Below are 23,748 nucleotides of genomic sequence, written 5' to 3'. Positions count from 1 at the left end.
AAGAACCTTAAAGGGATTCTGCACCATTTTCTGACATTTTCATTTGATTGACATTTGAACACGCTCATCATAGTGTCAGGTCGCAGCTGCAGGTTGTCAACTTTAATTAAACTGCCACTCAATAACGTTTCGACTTTCCCTGCAGACAGAATGTGAACACAGATATAAAATGAGTCTTTGAGTTTATGCTATAAAACCTTATGGTGGTTCCTTGTTTGTGTTGCTGAGCCTCTGTGGTCCTTCGTGATGGAGTCGGGTCACAGAGAAATGTTGAAGGACTCAAACGAAGCCACTCTCAGCTGCATTTTAACCTCCAGGATAAGACTCTGGACTTTCTCCTCTATAAAGCGCCACACATTAGGGCTGACCTACATAAATGTAAGCCACCAGACCTACCTGTGTTTTAAAGGTGTTCAAAGATCAGTTATGCAAGTTTAACAGCCTTGATGGCCGAAGACACTTGAGCACATTACGTCAGAGCGATCACAGCTTCAGTCACAAAAATAATCTGCAGGAATGTGACCTGTGCCTGCTCCAACACCTCGAACTGCTCACAGTACAGCTGCTTTAAATGTTTAAATGACTTTATAGACGCACAAAAAGTAAGTGCCTCTCAGAGAACGAGATACAGGCCAATGCCTCGTCTGATTTAACCTGCTGACACAGAGAGATGTGCGAACACTTTGGCCTGGACAAGGAGCAAAGATCCAGCTGTAATACGGAAAAATCTGCTGCATCTGCACACAGTGTAACCTTCAGAACAAGACTTTAAAGTGACAGGTTTATTTTACAGCCTGTCAGTCAACACAGAGAGGAGCAGAAGATGGGGAGTCTTATCTGCTGTCAGTGGTTCTGAGCGTGTACGTGCACACAGATAACCTGCAGACACATTCAATGCACACGACTCCACGTGAGAGACACTGACCTCCAGCTCCGTCTCACATCTGTTGATGTCGTCGGTGGACTGGTTGAGTTTCTCCAGCTCCCCCTGGAAGAGAGACAAGGAGGAGAAGGAGAGTCAGATAGTGTGAAGAAGTAAAGAAAACAAGGGACACAAAGGAGGATTCATATTAACCCAAGGCAGCTGACTGATCCTACATTTTCTCTCCTGCTACAAACTCTGATGCTCCGACTCGGGGTATCTGAGGATGCAGATTTCTGATCCCAAACTAGAGCTCTCTTTCCCAAATGTAAGTACCTCAGATCTAAGTAGGGTTGGGTGATCATTTCTATCTTCAAAGAGTCCAATTTTAGTAACTAGTGATTGTCGATCAGATCGCAATGTGTGGAAGCACGCCAGTGAAATGAGGAGAAAGGAATGCAAGATAATATCTACAGGTGAAGGACAGGGAACGACAAACATCTGGAATTAATTAAGAAAAACAGGAAGCTTTAAAATATTCATTTTAAACTAAAGCAACTGTCTGAAGTTTCCCTGTTTCAAAAAAAGGAGAATCCTGGTTCCACAAAACAAACAAGTACAAAAAGCCAGATATGCAGATATGCATCGGCTGCTCAAGCTTCATGGTGACAGACTTTTCTTTGTTTAACAACTTGATGAATTTGTCAATAAACAGAATTAAATAAAACTAATTCAACAATGTTTAAAATGAAACAAATTGAGGGGAAAATCTCGTCACAGACTAACATGCAGCCAGTGAGATCGCTCGGTTTCACCTGCACTGATAATGAGTGGTTGTTAGTTTGAGGTTGACGGGGGAGAACAGACCGCTGTGTCTGTGACAGACCCATCACATACGGGATTGGCACATGTGTTTTCTCACATGCTCTAATATGTAATACAGAAAACAACGCTCGGAGTGATTTAGAAATGATGTCAACGTGTAGTGTGACTCAAAGAGCGCGCTCAGACTCCATCGTTTACAGTCCTGTCAGCACCGTGTGCAGCACATGTAGCAGAACATCACAGCTGAGCAGATGTTGGTCCACACATTATAATAAAGATTAATATTCATCATATTTTAAAGAAAGCAGCTTTCTGAGGGTCTTTGCATTGTCATGTTGGTGCAATATTAATGCACAGTCAACATGGAAATGGTGTTTGAATATTCCAGCCTGCTGGGCTTACATCACAGCAGTGCAGTGTGTGGGGGGGGAAAGCTCTCCCTAAATTAGACTGATGAGAGCATTTGTCTGAAAGTTGAAGTCAGTAAGTCAACAACTTTGACAATAGAAGAATTCTTTCAAACAAAAACAGGAAATGTTGACTAGTCCTTTCTTCTCATTGGTTTGTTCGCTGCTTCCTCTTGTTCTGGGGGATAAAAAACTGAACATGTTCAAAGTCATCTAAAGACATTGCATTGGTTTATGGAATTTATCAGGGACATTGTTCAGTATGTTCATGAATATCTGCTGATAATTGGCTCAATAGTCGAGGACAATATAATTCTTTGTTTGCTGCTCGGAAAATAAACCGCAGATCATTCGATTTTACGGTCTTTATTATAATATAACTTATATCTTTGTGTCTGCTTGAGATTGGTTCATTTTTGTCCATTTTACTTAAGTAAATTACGTCATTATTCTTTTACTTTGTGAAAGACTGGAACTTTATTTTGAAAAGCTCTGCACAAACATGGATTTTACATTAATATTTAACGTTGTATTAATTTTTAATAAACACATGGACATTTTTTTTTTTACTTCTTTTGTTGGATGCATCTCTGTTAGCCAGATTAACCCCAAATGCACATAATACACCCTCTTTTTAATATTAAATTAGCATGGAGTGGATTGGCTTTTCAGCGTATTTGCATCAGATTAGCCAGTCTTCTTTATATCATGTGTACCAACATCAAACTGTCACATGTTTAGGATTAATTTTAGATAGAACCAGCAGCAGGGTGCACATTCAGGACGTGCAGAGGCAGCATCACGCTGGGACTTTGTTCTCTGGGCTGCTGTGGGGACAGACGTGCTGGCTGGACCACAATGAACCCGTATCAATGAAAACCTCGCACTTAATCAATACTAGGGATTTAAAGATAAGTCACCTGGATTCTGGGGTCCACCTCCTCGTCCTCATACTCCGTCTCATCGTCTGACCTGTGCTCCTTCTCTGAATGATCCATGCTGGAGGTGTGAAGGACAGATGTCACAGCCGAACAAAGACGCCGTTACTCCCGGACTCACAGAGACCGCAGACTCATCCGTCTCAGACCGGACAGCACACGGTGGATTCACGAGCCTTAATAACGCCCTCAGTATAAATTAATCTGTGTTAAAAGGAGCGTTTGTCGAAGAAGAACATCCTGCTTGTATCCAACGAGGCTGAGCAGCGGCAGCGTCTCTCCCCGCTGAGCTCTCCCTCCACACTGAGCCCGGTGCTGAGATGACCGGAGCTCTGCTTCGGTCCGGGAACGCCTCCTTCTGCCCGGCTGTGAGAGTAAGAGGGGTGATTAGTGCCTCGTAGCGGCGAAACAGATTACTGACAGAAGTGCCCCTTAAGAGCTATTTTTGAGGAGGTCAAATGATATGATTTATATTTTGTTTAACCCGGTTTTCCTTCATTCAAAGCGAGAAAAAAGGAGGCTAGAAGTACATGGCGGCTGGATCGAAATGTCCAGACTGCCCCGTATTTTCAGACATTCAGACTTTGTGTGTGTAATAATGGCGGTCCAAACCCACCTTTCACCCAGTCCACAAAGGTCCACAAGGGGATTTTTCAAGTCTTTGATAGAATCCACTCGGGATGCAGACTTTACCGGACTTCAGGGATGTGATTATCCAAAATTCATTGCATGACATTGTAGATTCTTTACAATATAACTCAAAATGAATGTGTAAAACAATTCCTTTATTCAAACGTTCCTTGAATCAGTAGTCCAGAAATAAGATTCAACCTCAAATATGCAAAAGTGTCAGCTATTGAGGTCATCACAATGCGTAGTATTATTTTAGTCTTCTGGCCTGTTTTCCTGAGGCTTAGAGCCTTGCTGTCTTGCAGCCTTGCGTCCTTGATGTCTTCTCCCTCATTGAGAAATTCAGGATCAGGCCTCTCGCCTCTTAAATGTAAAACAGAAGTGATAGCCCCATTAAACAAAACAACGCCATTACTGCGCTCTGAAACCCAGTTTTCATCGGCTAGCACTGCACCATGATGCATCTGCTTCATCAAGCAGAAGTCACAATGCTTTTAGATCAAACATCGAAAAATGTTCCTATTCACACACACACACACACACACTCCTGACAATTTTTAGAAATTTCAAGACAGTCTGCCCCTGAAATTTTACACAGTTACCCTTTTACACCAATGACTGTATATATAGATGGACGACGCGTCTCCATCTGCTCCCATTGTACGGAATTTAAGCCAAAATAGCCCCTGTGATAGGTGCTGCCATCTTATGATGGTGACGTCATTTGGAGTCAGAGTCTGCGCAGTAGAGATCGGTGGGTGTCGCCACTGTAATGACAGGAAACCATGTTTGAGAAAAATGTATTTGAAGTGTATTTTGCTTTTATAGTTTGACTCATGTCCCATCTGTTAACATGGTGGAGGCGGGCTTTATGAGCTATACTGCAGCCAGTCAGCAGGGGGCGATAGAGAGGGTTTGGCTTCACCTTTAGGGAGCTGTCATGTCGTCCATCTTTCTGTGTTTCTCACACGTCCCTCACAGTGGATGATTTTCCCTGTCAGACAGGGGACGGTCTCATGAAGCAGGACATGATATAAAGAGTACGCTGCAGAAGTCACAGTGTAATCTTTTCAACATATCCAAGATGCAGAACAATCTCAGCGTCAGCCCTCACGGCGAGAAGTTCTTGAATCTCTTCATCTCTCCTGTCTGCAGACATCTTTACTGTCGTCTTGTAAATGATCCTTCTTCTTCAACCTCAGATTTTTCTAATCATCAGACTGCCCACTCGCTCGCTCGCGGTGAATGTTCCTGACTGTTACCTGCTGCCCTCGCACATCGGCTCGCCCCGACTTCTTACAGACATTTCACTCGGAGGCTGGCAGGAAAAAGTCTGCAGAAAGTCTGGGTGAAAAATGCTTCTGTTTGTTTTCACACATGCATCCCACCCAGGCAATGTGGGTACATTTTCAGGAGTGCAGTGCAGGTGTGAAGGAAGCTATTCAGTCATGTGCATGAGCCTCAGTCAGACCCAGGCTCAGATTAAAGTCTGTCTTTGAAGAACATGGGCGACAAGGCGACAAGGCGACAAGGTGACGTATCAGAGTGGAGAGTGGAGCTAGCATCAACACTGGCTCTTGCACCAATTGGAATATTGATGTTTTTATCCATGGCTCCTTCGGATCACATGATCACAAGCGTCCTCAGGTAAGATACTGGACCCAGAACGGCTCCTTGAAATGTAAACAAATGTAGGATAATTCCTGCCCTTTGAGCTGAATGTGGGTCACGTTATCTTGTTTACACGTGTCAACATGTTCAGTGACGTCTGAAAATAATCATTTTATCTGATTAAATAAGTTTAGTGGAGCAGGAAGTGCTTCAGCTCGTGTTCCTAGAAGCCCGGCTCAACAAAGGTCATTTTATAAAGATAGAAACCATGATGAGAGACAACATGTCATATAATCAGGGACAGCTATGAAGCATCATTGCTCTTGCATGTAAAATAAGAAATAATTGAGTTTCATGCCTGCTGTGCCAAATGGATGAAATATTAGATTAGTTTGAGTGCGTGGTGTTCTCAAACCATAATTAACTTCTGTCAAAATCAGACTTATGTGCAGACTGCTGTTTCTCAACACCACTAAGGAGAGGCAGAACGCTTTGTTAAGATTTCAGGAAGAATTTACAGTCTAACACAAGTTTGTTGGCTTTCAAAGGCTCAGAGATGAACTGAGTGCACCCGATGAACCCTGCTGGTTTTCCCCGAGAGGCTTTAAACCCGACTTCCTGCCCTGTTTTATAACAGAGAACTATAAAACTTGTTTAAAATCAAACAAAATGGTCAGATCGCTTTAAACAATTTCCCCGGGGAGGGGAGTTTCCGTTCTCTTCAACCAAGCACTAGTGACATATGTATCGCATTAACTGTCTGACTAAAAGTCTGGGATCCTTGCAATGCTGTCTTTGTACCAAAGAAGCTGCTGCTTTATGTCTTGATGCCAGACAAATCAGTCAACCCGGTGGAGGACAGATCCTGAGGCAAAGACCGACACAACTATAAAACATTTTTATTAATGTTGTCAACAAAATCTCTTGCACAAGCTAATATAAAATAAACGACCAAACCAACGAACAAGTCACAGGAAGATTTCTGGATTTAAAAAGAAATCCTACAAAATATTGGCACATAGAAGTTAAACTATCTGCATGTGTGGATGCTTCAAATGTTGACACACAGACCCCCAGCTACATCGAGTATACTGAAACCTGCTTCCTGTTTTCAGCAACCAAATTTATCTTCACACCAAAGTCGCTGCAGCCCCTTATCAGCTGACAGACGCAGCACACAACATTTACTCTGAAAATACCTCTGACATGAGGAGGGACACGGTGTTTCTGCAGAGAGAGAGAGAGAGACAGCCTTCTCTCAACATACTGGCATCACACGTGTCATCTTATGTTGTCATTCCTCCTGCTCATCGGAGGAGAAAGTACTCAAAGCAGAGAGACTGAGAAGACAGCGGCCTGAGGTCACGTTACACAGGTTGCATAACGAACACAAAGTGCTTTTTTACCTCAAGGACGCTCTGACAGAAACACTTCAGGTGGCGCTGAGGAAGAAAGAGACAAAAGCTCACAGTCTCCGGTTATTTGGCCTAAAATAGTGAAAAGGCACACGTGATATGAAAGTGATAATTCTTCATTTCAGCTGGTCACTGAACGATGATTTACAAAATGTTATATTGTCCATATCGTAGTGAGCAGTTTGCATAAACATTGTACATTAGCTGAGATGCCCAGTTTTCTTCACAAAGCTATGGATGCTAAATGATGCCTCTGTAGCATCAGCCAGTGCGATATTTTTACAAAGCTAAACTTCTCCAGCCGACGAAAAAAAACAGATCAACAGCTCCGACTGAACTCCTGCAGCTGAAAGAAGATGAATGATGCGATTCACCAACACCAGCGGCTCACATCCATCGGAGTCTCACCCTGCAGAATAACTTTTGTGTGATTGGATGGCAGAAATAATTGTGCAATTTTTGTACTAAATGTCTGAGCTTAACCTCGCCAGATTCAAACACAAAACCACTAAAACATATTTTTGAAACTTCAGCCCAGTTCAGATCAGTGATTCGCAACGAGACTGGATGCAACTGCCAAAAGATTCCCTCGACATCTGATCGTAAACGTGCACATCAAAGCAACGGAACGCACACAGACACAGCTGACCGTCTCCATCGCAACGACACACTGACATACCTCACAACTTCTGCGCTAACACTATATAACATTAGTATTAGGCCCAGGTTACATGAATTAACTAGCTGGATTTCTGTTATCGATATAAAAAGAAGTGGATGACAGTGACGTGCTCACAATGTTAGCTGTAACACTGATTAATAAACGTCGAAGACAGAAACTTTGGAAAGAGAGGATCTGGAGGCGTCTTTGGCTGCTGCAGCGCCAGAGACAGGGCGCCTACGCCACTTTATGCTGTTTCCTGATTGGCTGAAGTGAAATAGCGACATCATTCAGTTCTAAAACTGCATTTGGAGATTAGACAAGTCAAATCTTCTGCAACTCCACACAACGGCTTCAGACGCTCTGCAACTAACCAGCTCACACCGCTGAAATTTTCTCGAGGTGACCGTAGCTCGTATCGCCAGAGCTGCAAGATCACAAAACAAACAGAACAAACATGGCTTGTCCTGCTCTGTAACGTCACAGTGACCAGCCTGTTGTTCTGTTTTTTAGATCGACAGGAAAGTATCCTGTTATCACGAGAAAAGATAACACTTTGAGATAACGAGATAGATAAGTCGAGATCTGAAGAAAACAAACAGAAGTTACTCGTTATCACGGGAAAACTGAGTAAATAAATGTACGGATGCATGTCTGCTTAGGCCTTCTGTATTATGTACATAAAACACATAGTCAGAGGGCGACTGTGGATCTGGGCTCCTTCTTTAAGTGACTCTCCCAGCTGATCTATCCCCAGTTTTCCACGGCTCTCCTCAACGAACACAAAGATAAAGATGGAGACGCCTATTTCATTGAGGAGAGGCATATTAAACACATTCATCATCAAAGCTTTAAAAGATCTCACATAATCTAAATATAGCCGTCGAGGGTGGATTGTTCTTCGTTGTAAAATTGAAACACGCTGACATTTGTCACATATTTGGTTTGCAACCCAGTATCCCTGCTGGAAAAGACAACCGTCACCCTGCAGAGCCTGAAGGATATCCAGAGTCACGTCAGCATGTTGTGTGTCTCCTCGGGCTGCAGGTGATTTATCTGAATAACAGGAAATGTCAAAGAGAGGAAGAATCAGACTGCAGTGTCCTTTAAATGCTCCTAAACCTCCACCCGAAGACCCTGACTTACTGACCACTGTATGCGTGCGTGCGTGCCTGTGTGCGTGTTTATTATTTTACTGTCATTGTGATAAATTGCTTCTTCCCGACAGGCAAAAGGTAAATTGGCATTGATGCATGGAGAATATATTTGGGACAGGCCACTGGAAACAAAGTGATGACTTGCATATCAATTTCTACTTGATGTTGACTCCTGTATTATTAATTCAAAAATCAATTAACTGCTACGTTTAAATGGATTATTGGAGCGGCTCCAACCAGGACTCTGACGCCGGGGATGTCAAAGACATGGCAGGGACAGGAGAGGAGCAAGAGCTCGGTCAGCGCCCACTTCTGGAGGCCTTGTCATGGTCTCCTACATGGCCTGCAGGTTCTCTCTCCCTCCCCCTCCTGTGTGTGTGTGTGTGGTTAATTGCAGGAGTGGAAGCAGGTGTGCGGGAGCCAGGCTGGCAGCTGCAGTCCATCTCAATCAACCTACTATAAAGATCCAGTCCTGACTCCTCCAACCTGCCAGATCGTAGACTCTGTTTATGCAGTCAGTCACCTTCAAGCCTTTTTGTGATAGTAGACTTTTTGCCAGTATATGCCTTACCCTAACTCCTGTTTCCTGTCCCTGCAGTTTTCCAGCCGACCCCCTGCATCCGTCTCCAGAACTCCTGCTGCCCTCGTCCTCTGCTCCTTCCCCTGGCTTCCCCTGCACTGGACCCCTGCAGCTCCAACTCTGGCTTCCCCTTCACTGGACCCCTGCAGCTCCAACTCTGGCTTCCCCTGCATTGGACCCCTGCAGCTCTAACTCAGAATAAAACAAACATCCTTGCCCTACTCTCTGCCTCCTGCCTCTGTTTCTGCACCTGGGTTCTAGTCAGCCGTAACAGTACGATCTGGCCAGTGGAGATGGACCCAGCAGATGCAGAGAGGTTCCACCACGCTCTGACCAACCAAGGCTCATTGATCGGACAACATGAACAGGCACTTAAGGACATTATGAACTGTTTAAAAGACCTCACTGCCAGTCTCAACTCTGTTCGAGAGCAAATTACGCCTCATGCCACACCTGTAGCTCCTAGCCGGGCCTCAAGCCCCCCCCCCACCCCTCACCGTGAGCCTTTCGTCCCCGCGCCGGAGCGCTATGATGGAGACCTGGGTTCCTGCCGAGCCTTTTTAGTACAGTGTTCCCTGGTTTTTGAGCAGCAGCCCAATACATACACCTCTGACCGTTCCCGAATCGCTTACCTGATTGGCTCACTAAAAGGAGCAGCGCTCGCTTGGGGCTCAGCTGTGTGGGAGACACAATCAGCAATCTGTTTTTCATATGATGACTTCACCAGGGAGATGAGAAAGGTTTTCGATCATCCTGTTCGGGGAAAGGACGCGGCTAAGCGTCTTCTCTCTCTCCGCCAGGGCTCACGCAGCGTGGCTGAATTAGCCATCGAATTCCGGACGCTCGCTGCAGAGAGTGGCTGGAATGACGAGGCTCTTCAAGGTGCGTTCCAAAACTCTCTGAATGACAATCTGAAAGATGAGCTAGCTTCCCGTGAGGAGTCTTCAGACCTCGACCAGCTGATTTCCCTGGCAATCCGGGTGGATAATCGGCTCCGCGAGCGTCGTAGGGAGAGGATTTCCAAGTCACAGCTGTTGTCCCATGTTCCGTCAGTCCCTCCCCGTGTCTCTGCGCAGGCTGTTTTGGAACCTCGCCGTGAGACCCCGAGTCATCCCGATCCTGAACCCATGCAACTTGGGCGAGCCAGTTTGACCCCGGAGGAGAGGGCTCGCCGTATTAATTCCAAATCCTGCCTGTACTGTGGCCAAGCCGGTCACTTCATTTCTTCATGCCCGTCCCGCCCCTTAAAAGGGTCGGCTCTTCAGTAGCTGGAGGGATACTGATGAGCCGAGCAGCCAGTTCCCCTCTCTCTCGAAGCTTACTCGAGGCCTCCCTCTTGTGGCGCTCTGAGGTATTTTCCATTTCTGCCCTAATAGACTCTGGTGCAGATGAAAGCTTTATAGATCGTAAAGTGGTCATGCAATTAGGCATTGAGCTTGAGCAGCTCAAATCCCCCCTGGAAGCTACTGCACTAAATGGTTTATTGTTAACTCGGATTGAGCAAAAGACTGTTCCTGTAACCCTGTTGCTGTCTGGTAACCACAGAGAGACAATCAGTTTACATGTAATTGACAGTCCTCATACTCCACTAGTGCTTGGGTATCCATGGCTAAAGATCCACAATCCACACATCAACTGGAGCTCTGATAGAATAACATCCTGGAGTACATTCTGTCACACTAATTGTTTGCTTTCTGCCCTAGCCCCTCCTACCTCCGAATCACTCCTTCAGCCAGAGCCGCCAGACCTGTGCTCTGTCCCAGAGATTTATCATGACCTCGCCCCAGTCTTCAGCAAAGACCAAGCTATGTCTCTGCCACCTCATCGTCCATATGACTGCGCCATCAACCTCCTGCCTGGTGCTCCTTTTCCCAGCAGTCGGCTTTACAACCTCTCCTGACCTGAGCGAGAGGCGATGGAAAGGTATATACGGGATTCCCTGGCTGCTGGCATTATTCGACCATCATCTTCACCGGTGGGTGCAGGTTTTTTCTTTGTTGGCAAGAAGGATGGTACTTTGAGACCTTGCATTGATTACCGTGGACTTAATAACATAACAGTGAAAAACAAGTACCCTCTGCCTCTAATAAGTTCTGCTCTTGCCCCCCTCCATGGCGCCACCATCTTCTCTAAGCTGGACCTGCGCAACGCTTACCACCTTGTCCGCATCCGTGAAGGGGACGAGTGGAAAACCGCCTTCAACACTCCTCTCGGACACTTCGAGTATCTGGTAATGCCCTTTGGATTAACTAACGCACCCGCTGTTTTTCAGGCCTTAGTTAACGACATCCTTAGAGACATGATCAACCGCTTTGTTTTTGTTTACTTGGATGATATCCTGATTTTCTCCCAGTCCCCTCAAGAACATGAACAGCATGTATGCCAGGTACTCCAGCGTCTCCTTGAGAACAAGTTATATGTGAAAGCTGAGAAGTGCGAGTTTCATGTTTCCAAAGTATCCTTCCTTGGTTACGTGATTGCACAGGGTCAGGTGCAGATGGACCAAACCAAGGTCACGGCTGTGTCAGAGTGGCAGGCACCTTCCAACCTGAAACAGCTACAACGCTTCCTTGGATTTGCTAATTTTTACCGAAGATTTATACGCAACTACAGCCGCATTGCTGCTCCCCTCACGGCCCTCACCTCTACCTCCACCCCATTCCACTGGACACATGGGGCAGAGACTGCCTTCAACGAGCTCAAGGGTCGTTTTGTCTCCGCCCCAATTCTCATTCAACCAGATCCAGCCTTGCAGTTCATCGTGGAGGTCGATGCCTCGGACACTGGGGTAGGTGCTGTACTCTCTCAACGCTCCTCTGCTGATAACAAACTGCATCCCTGTGCCTTTTTCTCTCGAAGACTTTCTCCAGCGGAGAGAAATTATGACATAGGCAACAGGGAACTCCTCGCCGTGAAGTTGGCCTTGGAGGAGTGGCGCCACTGGCTGGAGGGAGCAGTCCACCCATTTGTCGTTTGGACGGACCATAAGAACCTGTCCTTCATCCAGTCAGCCAAGCGATTAAATTCACGTCAAGCAAGGTGGGCTTTGTTTTTTGGCAGATTTAATTTTTCTCTGACTTATCGTCCAGGTTCCCGTAACATCAAGCCGGACGCCTTATCACGTCAGTTCACTGTGGAGGAGACTGTGTCCATTCCTGATCCCATCCTGCCACCTACCTGCTTTATCGCCTCACTCACATGGGAGATTGAATCACTGGTGAGACAGGCTCACAGTCAACAACCGGACCCAGGTAACGGACCCCCTAACTGCTTGTTTGTCCCAGACTCTGTGCGCTCCCAGGTTCTTGAGTGGGCTCACTCTACACGCCTTACCTGCCATCCTGGGATCCACCGGACTCTCGCCTTTCTCCGACAACGGTTTTGGTGGCCTACTATGAATTCTGACACCAGGTCCTTTGTGTCTGCCTGTTCCGTCTGTGCTCAAAACAAGTCATCAACTAGACCCAGCTCTGGACTCCTTCGTCCCCTGCCAATCCCCAGTCGTCCTTGGTCCCATATCGCAGTGGACTTCGTCACAGGTCTCCCTCCATCTCAAGGTAAAACGGTCATTCTTACCATCATAGATCGTTTTTCCAAGGCTGCCCATTTTCTCGCCCTGTCTAAACTTCCCTCAGCTAGGGAGACCGCTGATCTTTTGGTTGAGCATGTCTTCCGGTTGCATGGCATCCCTTCGGACATTGTGTCGGACAGGGGCCCTCAGTTCACCTCTCAAGTTTGGAAGGCATTCTGTACTGCCTTAGGAGCCACTACCAGCCTCTCCTCGGGATACCACCCCCAAACCAATGGCCAAACGGAGCGGGCCAATCAGGAGATGGAGACTGCCCTCCGCTGTCTCTCTTCCTCCAACCCTTCCACCTGGAGCTCCCAGCTGCCCTGGGTGGAATATGCACATAACTCCCTGCCCAACGCCTCCTCAGGTATGTCCCCTTTTCTTTGCTCTCTCGGTTACCAGCCTCCCCTATTCCCTGCTCAGGAGGAGGAGTTAGCAGTGCCTTCTGTCCAAACTCACATGCATCGCTGCCGAGAGATCTGGAGGCGTGCCCGTGCTGCACTCTCACAGGCTGCCACTAGAGCTCGGAGTCAGGCCAACCGCCGTCGCACCCCGGCACCTAAGTACTCTCCGGGTCAAAAGGTATGGCTCCTGTCCAAAGATCTTCCTCTCAAAGTGGAATCTAAGAAACTGTCTCCTCGCTATGTTGGTCCTTTTGAGATAGATCGCATCATTAATCCCTGTGCTGTTCGACTTAAACTACCTGCTACTCTTCGCATACATCCCACCTTCCATGTGTCCCAAATCAAACCTGTCTCCACCAGTCCTCTGTCCACCCCAGCACCTGCTCCCCCCCCACCTAGGATGGTTGACGATCACCCTGCCTACACAGTCCGGCGGCTGCTGGACGTGCGCCGCCAGGGTCGTGGCTTACAATATTTGGTGGACTGGGAGGGTTATGGACCTGAGGAGCGCTGCTGGGTTCCCCGCAGGCAGATCTTGGACCCATCCCTCATCAGAGATTTCCATCGGGAGCATCCAGGGTACCCCAGACGTGCGCCAGGAGGCGCCCGTAGAGGAGGGGGTACTGTCATGGTCTCCTACATGGCCTGCAGGTTCTCTCTCCCTCCCCCTCCTGTGTGTGTGTGTGTGGTTAATTGCAGGAGTGGAAGCAGGTGTGCGGGAGCCAGGCTGGCAGCTGCAGTCCATCTCAATCAACCTACTATAAAGATCCAGTCCTGATTCCTCCAACCTGCCAGATCGTAGACTCTGTTTATGCAGTCAGTCACCTTCAAGCCTTTTTGTGATAGTAGACTTTTTGCCAGTATATGCCTTACCCTAACTCCTGTTTCCTGTCCCTGCAGTTTTCCAGCCGACCCCCTGCATCCGTCTCCAGAACTCCTGCTGCCCTCGTCCTCTGCTCCTTCCCCTGGCTTCCCCTGCACTGGACCCCTGCAGCTCCAACTCTGGCTTCCCCTTCACTGGACCCCTGCAGCTCCAACTCTGGCTTCCCCTGCACTGGACCCCTGCAGCTCTAACTCAGAATAAAACAAACATCCTTGCCCTACTCTCTGCCTCCTGCCTCTGTTTCTGCACCTGGGTTCTAGTCAGCCGTAACAGGCCTGAGCATGGGGGAGCAAGGTGAGGACCGGAGTGCATGAGCCAAACAATGCAAGAAAACCACCTGTACTGTATTTACCTGTCGTCAAACTAGCCTCCTGTGGCCTCTGTGGCTGTGTTCAACCTGGCTCTCCACTCTAAGCCTGACAAACCTCATCCTACAGGCTGTGTTCCAAATACCAGCAGTGAGTTCTGATTTGGCCAAAATGTAGGATGAATGCAAACAACAGCAAAATGTGCAGTGTGCCAAAAATACCCGGATGTGGCACTGATTCAGAAAGAATCTCCAGTATGCATCGGACCAGTCTGCCTTGTCTACTGTATCCCACAATGCAAAGCGCTGGAACGTCACAGCAGCAGTTGAAATGGCAGACGGCAGCAGAAGAGCAGAAGGGGGCGCTACAGCTAAAGAAGCAGCTTTTTGCTATTGGCGGGCTGTTGTTGTTTCCTTCCGCTCTCCAAAACCAGAAACTGGCGCCTGGTGGAGCATACTGCAAAATAAATTTGAACACATCCGTACTACAGACTACCGCTGAACGCAGTATGCAGGATGTAGTATATAGTATCCAATTTCAAACACAGCCCAAGAGATTTTTTTCTCCATGTACGTGTGCAACAAAATCCAGCTCCACTTAGAGCGCCCCCTCAAGGCCTGGAGGATCTGTGCACTGCGTTAGTTTAATTGTTTTTGTGTGACTCGGACTTTGCATTACTTCTTTTTTTGCTGAATATTTCACGTTAATGAGTTTAGAGGTCTGCAGCACGTTTCTGAAGTTGTATCTGATGCGGTTCTCATCTGTGTTTGGGAAAGTGTTTTGTTTACGAAGCTGCAGCTGGTTTCTTTCTGGTTGGCCTCAAAAATGTCATTTATTAAGTTATGTTACAGTTCTCGTGTTACAAGGACATATTGTGTGTTATGACATTTATATCGCAAGAGGCCCGAAGAGGACATGCATCCATACATTGTATTTGCTCCTTTTTTCCGTTATAACGAATAATTTCCAGTCGTTTTCTTGAGATTATTTATCTCACGATAACGGGAACATTTTCTGTTGATGGAGAACAAAACAGCTGGCTGGTCACTGTGAGCCTAAAGTTTGTTTTGTGCTTTCGCAGCTCTGGGGATACGAGTTCTGATCATCTGACGTTACGGTGCTGCAGCGCTGTTATCTCGAGATAACGAGATAAATAAGTCGAGATCTCAAGAAAACAACTGAAATAAGACATATCCGCTTAGGGCTTCCGTACAGACTGAGATGCATGGATGCAAATATTTGAAACATTCCAGCCCTCGTGTGGACGTGTCAGGACAGGACGCAGTCAGCAGATTCCTGATACCCTCTGAAAACATGGAGGCTCTGTCCTGATAAAGAACTTTATAACTCTGAACGCTGCCTCTGTACCCGACACTCACTCCTCTGCCTCCTCGTTTCATCCGCCTCTCCTCACGCTGATGTCTACTTTGTAAAGTTAGTGATCCAGGAAATAAAACATACTCCTGCTGCTTCTCTCATTGTGAGTAACGCCGGATAAGAGCGTCAGCTAAATGGCTAAACTGCAAATGTAACTTAATGTAGACTGCTGACAATGTGCTGTGTGTTATACGCAGACAGAAGTTGCATTGAGAGCAGAAGAGGAGCAGCTTGTATGTGTTTAAATCCAGTTAAGTTTACTCTCCTGAGACACGAGCAACTTGTAAGCGACAGTGGATGAGAGTGTCAGCCAAACATCCCAGGAAGATGATTTTATCCAGACTGTCAGGACCCTCTCTCAGTTCTTTATTAACTTGTGGACGTGCAAGATCGTCATTTGTACAATCCCATTTCCATTACTCTTAAATAAAAAGGTAACAGCTACAGATTTCATTCCTTTTGCAACAGAAAGCACAGGCTCCTTTTCATGGTTATGCGAGGTGGTGCAGAGGTTATCGCGGTCCCCTCACAACTAGAAGTTTCCTGGTGTGAATCTCTGTTCAGACGTAGTGGGCCTTTCTGTGTGGAGTTTGCATCTTCTCCATGTGCATGCGTGGGTTCCCTCCGGCTTCTTCCCACAGTCCAAAGACATGCTCGTTAATTGGTGACTCTAAATTGCCCGTATGTGAGCGTGAAAGGTTGTCTGTCTCTGTGTGTCCTGTGATTGGCTGGTGACCACTCCAGGTGTAACCCCGCCTCTCGTCCAATGACAGCTGGGATAGGCTCCAGCCCCTCTGCGACCTTGAACAGGATAAACGGTGTAGATAATGGATGGGTGGATTATGTTGTGTGTTTCCTGATGACCTGATGATGTTACGTGCCGTGTTAAACGAGGTGGTAACGTGTGGGCTCCATGTGGTGGCCCTGTTCTGGCTGCAGGAGATCATCGCTTGCATAATCCTGTTTGAACTGATCTAAAATAAACACCATAATAATTGGAGCATAATTTACATTAATTACATCATCTTTGGGTTATTCAGATTTTAGGAATATAATCCATTTGAAGACACTCAAAGAGATGACATCACAATAAGCAAAGACACATGTAGGCACTGTGTTTTACTTGCAGATGAAATGATCAGAACGCGTCGGCACTCTGAAGCTCAGAAACTAAAACAAAATCATTGATGAAATAACTCATTTATTGTAAACTTATAACATTTATTTATTGTAACATTCAGAATAATTTAGTTTCAATATGTTTAGTGTGTTTATTCAGCGAAATGTGATAAATAACATGTCAGAGTTTAGGGATATAAAGCATTTACACTTGGACGAGGTGCTTTTTCTGTTCTGGGGATCAACACGTGGATCGCCTTTCCTGCAGAGCTCACACTGGGAGCATTTTAAACTCACACTGAAACCCTTTTTGAAGAGGGCTCAGTCTCGTAGTCATGTTTGATTTTGTGCTCCCTGTTTTACATGAAGTTTTATTGTAGGATATTTCGTATCCTGTATTGTTATATCTGTTTTATGGAGTCTGTTTTGTTCTGCCTCTTGTGCATTTGTCGTTAAAGGCCCATCTCGGGACGGGCATTGCAAATCAGCCCGGGCTTTAAATGCTGTAGTGTGTGGCATCGGTTTACTTGCTTCATATCCGATACAAATAAACATTAAATAAATCAAATAAAAATAAAAATACTCCAACGAAGGTCATCACTATAATAAAACAATGTTAGAGACGTTTTATTAGTTATGTCTTCATTTGGAACAAATATTTGGGGTCTGAGGCAGACAGGATGGGGAAGCTGGAGAGATTTAATCAGATTTGTCAGGAAAAGTAAAATAAGAGTATTAATAAGTAATAAGAGCTTATGGAAACATTGTGTTCATGGACACAAATACATGAGGGGCCGTTAGGGACATTATTCAGAATGACCATGCATACACACAACCGAAACATTATACGCTCACACACACTACTGAAATGCTTTCATATAGTATAGTGAAATTTCAGTAGTATGTGTGAGCGTATAATGTTTCAGTTGTTTATGTGAGAGTGTTTCAGTTGTGTGTATGCCTGGTAATTCTGAATAATGTCCCTGACGGCCCTTCATACAAAGAGAGGAGAGATGAGGAGGGTGTACACTGTAGATTGTACATTTTGAGTGTGCTGCTCAGGACGTTATATAACAACAGGGAGGCAGAGTATATGACGGAGACCTCGATGCACTCGACCTTTACGTCCCCGTCTCTTTCACTTCCTCCCTGTGACCCCACAGCAGGACGTGCATCCAGAACGTGCTGTTCTTTTCAGGGACCGCTCATGGACAGCTGCTCAGGATGCTCAGAGCGTTTACATTTCGGTCATCTATAAACCTTAAAGACAAGGTCTAAAAAAGTCTGTGTCTTGGAATAATCATAGTCTTTGGACCCTACAGAACGACGGACCCTCTACATTTGAAGATATGTTTCTGATCATGAAAACTTCCTGCTCTTTCTGTTCAGCTTTAGTGCTCATCTCTCTTCACTCCTTCTGCGAGCAATTAGTGAAACATCACAGTTGTAAAAACACACGATAATCTTGACATAATACAGTAATCAGACAGACAGGAGCATTGTACAGGGAACATACTGTTGCATAGTTGCCAGATACTCTGCAGAGCTTTCAATCTCCTGAGAGACACAGATAACTGAAGTTAAATGATGGGCGTGCTGTTGCTCTCTGTAGAGGCCAGAAATACTCAAATACTGTCCTCTAGCGGTCAACAGGACTTTGTACACCTCATTTCTTGCACAGAGTCCTCCGTGTTTGACCGGTTTCATTCCACTTTACTGACACTTTCCAGGTATTTTGGAGGTTAATTAATTTCATGAATGGAACAAACAGAACACTTCGATTAAGTTGTATTGCTTTGTAAAGGTTATTAAGACTGTATCAAAGCCAGAGAAAAACACATAAAAGATTCTTTTAAAACAGATGTGACTCGAACACATCAGTCGGAATACATTTTTTTAACTTCAGGTAACTAGTGTTGGGTAACATTACTTTTAAAAGTAACTTACTGCGTTACCTCCTGAGTAAAGTAACACGTTAGATTACTTTTGCGTTACCAAAAATTAAACCCCCTCTGCGACTTGTTCCACATGTGTGTTATATCGTGTAGCGGCGTGTAGCCCGCTGTACGTCTACTTTTGAATGTATGGACTCTACCGTCATTGCAGAGCCTCGTTTACGGCCCATAATCTGTAACTCTGCAGCCTGATAACAGGAATGACAGACGCAGTATCACCTTTACAGCTCTTTATGATGCTAACAGTCTGACAGTGAACTGGGCAGAGGCATACAGTTTTTGCATACTGTTTCTGTGGCGACAAAAGGACAAGAGAAATAGGGCGATTTATTTTCCAGTAACAGATTACTGTTTATGAAAGAGTACCGAATAAAGGAGTACTTGAATTGCAGAACTAACTCGTTACATTACAAAAAAAAGTACTTTGTAACATGACTGTATATATAGACGGACTATGCGTCTCCATCTGCTCCCATTGTACGTAATTGATGCCAAAATAGCCCCTGCGATAGGCGCTGCCATCTTGCGATGGCGACATCATCTGGAGCCGAAGTCTGCGCAGTAGAGATCGGCGAGTGAAGCGGCGGTAGCCACTTCCGCTAACCAAAACACACACTTAACTTACCGAAAAAACAGCAAGGATCCGGCACGCCGGCGTGTTTAACAGCAGAACAGCTTCTCTGTGTTGGTCTGAGGTTAACGTTCACAGGTATGGAAACTTCAATGACTGTAGTGATTGTTTTAGTTACGTTTCTACTCGCGGATCGTCCTCCGCTCTGCTAACTAACTAAATCATCATTTTGACAGCATCAAATAACTAATTAATATTAAACTTGTCAGAAGTGTTCAAAAATGAACACTTAGACGTAAATCAGCATGATAAGAACTAACTATAATGACAGAAACCATGTTTGAGAAAAATTTATCAGGCGTGTATTTTGATTTTATAGTTTGACTCATGTCCCACCTGTTAACATGGAGGGGGCGGGCTTTATGAGCTATACTGCAGCCAGTCAGCAGGGGGCGCCCGAAATGTTTTGGCTTCACTTTTAGGGAGCTGTCATGTCGTCCATCTTTTTATACAGTCTATGGCTGCTTCCCAAGTCTCTTAGGCTGCTTCCCACTGACGTGATTTGTATTTATCCTGAAACTTTTAGCCGAATCAATAATGTTCATAGTTCATGAACAGACAGTATTTGGGCTTATTAAATAATTAATTCAGATCAGATTATCAGTGATCGAAAATGTAAATAATGAACAAATAATATAAAGACACAGTGCTGTAGGAAATGTCCGTCTGGCTCTGCAGCAGGAACACAGACTGCAGCCTGTTCTTCATGTGCAGGTGTTTGTTACACAGGTAACAGGATACAGAGAGGAAACACTGTTACTGTGTGTTTTATTAGAATTAATACAGAGCACATGTGTGCAGACACAAACAGCTGTTAAAGCAGACTGACAGCTGATCCAGCGGTGATCAGCTGACGCGATCATCACAAACGGACGTCGCAGCACGTGACGCTTCATCGGAAAGGACGTCTCATGTCTCTTAAAAAACATTCCCTCGTTTCCTCTCTCCTCTCTTGGTTTCCTCGCGTCTCTCCATGCATCTCTGGTGGGAGGGACTAAGAGGCAAGTGAACGACGCAAGTGAAGGGAACATGGATGCAATTTAAGAGACTTGGGAAGCAGCCTATGGTTACCACAAACACTGCTAGTTGGCATTTAGCTACGTTGTTTGTCTTGCCTCTTTTAATTTAAGCCAAGTCAGGTGAAAATAATCAGAACAAAACCACAGACTGTAAATAAGAAGAGGACATGACCCGGCACCAGGTCCCCACCTTGGGTTTTGGAGCCAGAAGTAACCATATTTGGACGAGAGGGCGGAGCTGGAGAGAAGCCAGGGCTTAGCAATAGGCTAACGCTAGCACTAGCTTGGTAAGCAGGGTGTATTTGTAATTCACAACAACTGTTAAATAATTGGGATTAATAATTTGATTAAATTTTTGCTAATAAAATACAGGCTTTGAACATGACGTACTTACAAAAACTAGACATGATAAAACTAGACATTTTTCAGACTGTGGCGACTTTGTGACATGGCCACAAGCGTGAAGGGAAGAGGAGAGCAATTATTTTTAAATGAAGAGGGTTTCATTATAAACAAATAATCCTTGCAAGGTTATAAAACCTCTTGTCTCTGTTCTCTGTGTCTACCTGACATGGGTGACAGATGTCAGGTAGACACAGGTGTGCAGGGCATGAGTAATAAGGCGAACAATGGGAAGGAGCAGAAATGTTTGAGGGGAGTTGGCTGCAGGGGGCTCTGGTGGAGCGGGCAGTCTGAGACTGGGAATAGAGGACAGTAGCTTTATGGTGTGTCCTCCTCCATCTGAGAAAGGAGAAGGATTTTTTGGAGGACCGTAACAACTGAGCTCAATCCAGGTGGACTCTTTAGAGCGGACTCTAAGTCCAGGACCGGTGAGCGCGATTCTTTTGGATCCCTTCTCCCGCATTGCTTTGGATCTTTTTGCCTGGATTATACCGTTTTTGGAGTTTTGGAACAGTTTTTCTCATGGACCAGATGGTGCTGTTAAAGTGGACTTTATTTTTTCCAAATTTATGTTTTGTTGTGTGAATAAATTGGGGATATAAATTGCATCTAAGTTTACCTTTGGTGAGTTTCCTGGGTGTAACTTGGGGTTGCACGGTGGTGCAGTGGTTAGCGCTGTTGCCTCACAGTTAGAAGGTCACTCGTTCACATGTCACATGTTCTCCCCATGCATGTCTCCGGCTTCCTCCCACAGTCCAAAGACATGCTTGTTAGGGTCATTGGTGACTCTAAATTGCTCGTAGGTGTGAGTGTGAAAGGTTGTCTGTTGTCCGAAAGTGCATCATTGACTAAATGAACGTCATGCTGTGTTGAAGAAGATTTGAAACTAGAGATTGAGACCATAAACTCGTTAGGCAAATGTTTACTGAGGGAATCAATCAGGAGAGAAGTAGGACCATTTTCTTTCAGTCGCCCCCTGTTGACCTTAAGAGAGACTGCAGCTTTAAGGCACTGTTGCATTGACTTTACTTTTCAAACTAAATCATATTTATTGAACAGTTTATGAACAAATTAAACACATTTAAAGAAATGGAACCAGTAGACTTGAACAAAAATTAAACAACAAATTAGATATTAAAACAAAGAAACAGGCTGAGCAAGATTTGACTGCGAAAAATAGGTAATTCAAATCGGCAATTACAACAATTAAAAGTAAATTTGTACATGTTTTATATATCTGCGTGCGTGACTGCAGATGTGTGTGTGGTGCGACATCTTAAGGCCGGAGTGAGATGGCGGGCAGCTTCTTCTCACACATCCAGTAGTAATGGCTGTCACAGTTAACCGGGTACCACATGATTGAGGGCGAAGAGTTCCCGTCAAGATACACACAACTGCGAGTGTAACGGCAGGTAAATAAGAATCTTACCAGCTGATTCCAGTTACTGTAAAACAACACAAAACAATATGTTGTTAGGCAGCAGGACAGGTGGAGCAGACCTGTCTCTGTTAAAAGGATAAGAAAGGTTCCAGCTCTGTTTGCGGCACAGGATAAGCAGAGAAATAAACATGCAAGAAGCTTCATGTTTAACACACTGAAATATCAGGTCATACTGAAAAATAAAAACCTCAAGAATAACTTTACTTGGGTCGCAAACCACCCGCTGCTTCATGACATGGTTTATACATAATCACACAGACACATGCTTCATTTCATTTGTTTGACATCATTTGAAATCAAAAACATGTCTGCTCTCTTCATCAGTGTTTGCGTTAGTAAATCACCGAGAAGTAAGCTCAATATCCTGTCTGCTTTCATCCAATGACTGTATATATAGATGGACAACGCGTCTCCATCTGCTCTCAGTGTACAGAACTGATGCCAAAAGAGTCCCCATGATAGGCGCTGCCATCTTGCGATGGTGACGTCATTTGGAGCCAGAGTCTGCGCAGTAGAGAACGGCAGGTGGCGCCGCCGTAGCCAAAACACACACTTAACTTACTCTATTGCTGTTTATCAGGATCTTATCAATATTTATTAACAATAAATAAGTCTCACGTAAAAGAGGCTTGGCTTCCATCCACCCATGTCCAATTCTGAGAGGCGGTTAATGGTTTATTTTGTCCCATCAAGCCCATCCACAGTCTGACACCGCATCTAAAACCCGTAACAGCTCTCTGTTGGGAAAGAAAGCGAAGTCCAGTAACCACTGTCATGAGTGCAAAGGCTGCAGGTTAAGAAAAGAAAAATGAATACCTCTTCCTGTTCATCATTCAGAATCACCAAATGAGCTCCCTTTCTCTCACAGTCTTGTTTTGCATAATCCCAGGTGTTTTCCTCTGAGGAAGACACGTAGCAGCTGGACATGTATCGCTGCCATCCTCGGGGACACCACCGGGCAGTTTGTTCTGATGAAGGATGGGCCCAGGACACATCAGGACACATCAGGACACATCAGGATAACATCAGGACACATCAGGACACATCAAGATAACATCAGGACACATCAGGACACATCAGGATAACATCAGGACACATCAGGACAATAGTGGATGTTGCAAGAACAAGAGTGGGACAGTTGAAGACAGGTGAAGTAAGGATGGACAGAGTGGACAGAAACAGGACAATACTAAAGCAAAGGCAGAGCCCCTTTCACACCTGAACTCCTGACAATTTCAGGTCCTGAAATTTGTCAATACAAAAGTAACAGTAGAAAACATAATCGCCTGATAGCACGGCCTAAAAGAAAAGACACTCACCAAAGGGATCTTTTGTCTTAAGTTCCTTTAACTGATTTTGGAGTTCAGTGATCTTCTCATTTAACACCCTCTTGTCTTCCATCAGGCCCCTGTTGTTGGCCGTTAGCACTACTCTTTCTGCAGTCAGTTGGTATTTCTCCTGCATCAGCTCATAATTCTTGGCGGAAAGACGGGAGTTCTCGGCTCTCTCTGCAATCAGGGTTCTTATTTGGTCAGCTGACATTGTGGTGGAA

The 23,748-nt window shown here is 45.3% G+C and overlaps 1 protein-coding gene across 1 annotated transcript in view; it reads right to left on the bottom strand.

Moving 5' to 3' along the window:
• sh3bp5b (SH3-domain binding protein 5b (BTK-associated)) overlaps window positions 1-3,323 on the bottom strand; it is a 35,827-nt gene extending 32,504 nt beyond the window's left edge. Inside the window, exons 1-2 of the mRNA XM_069656078.1 lie at window positions 3,015-3,323; window positions 926-988 (exon numbers count right to left, since the gene is read on the bottom strand). Coding sequence (XP_069512179.1) covers window positions 926-988; window positions 3,015-3,092 — 141 coding nt within the window. The 5' untranslated portion in view covers window positions 3,093-3,323. The remainder of the gene's footprint in view (window positions 1-925; window positions 989-3,014) is intronic.
• Window positions 3,324-23,748: the final 20,425 nt, after the last annotated feature.

Source organism: Semicossyphus pulcher, unplaced genomic scaffold, assembly GCF_022749685.1.
Source record: "Semicossyphus pulcher isolate SPU_LCO1_2020_fin unplaced genomic scaffold, fSemPul1.0.p SCAF_9, whole genome shotgun sequence".
Classification (NCBI taxonomy): Eukaryota; Metazoa; Chordata; class Actinopteri; order Labriformes; family Labridae; genus Semicossyphus; species Semicossyphus pulcher.
This window is presented reverse-complemented; position numbering and strand designations above follow the sequence as displayed.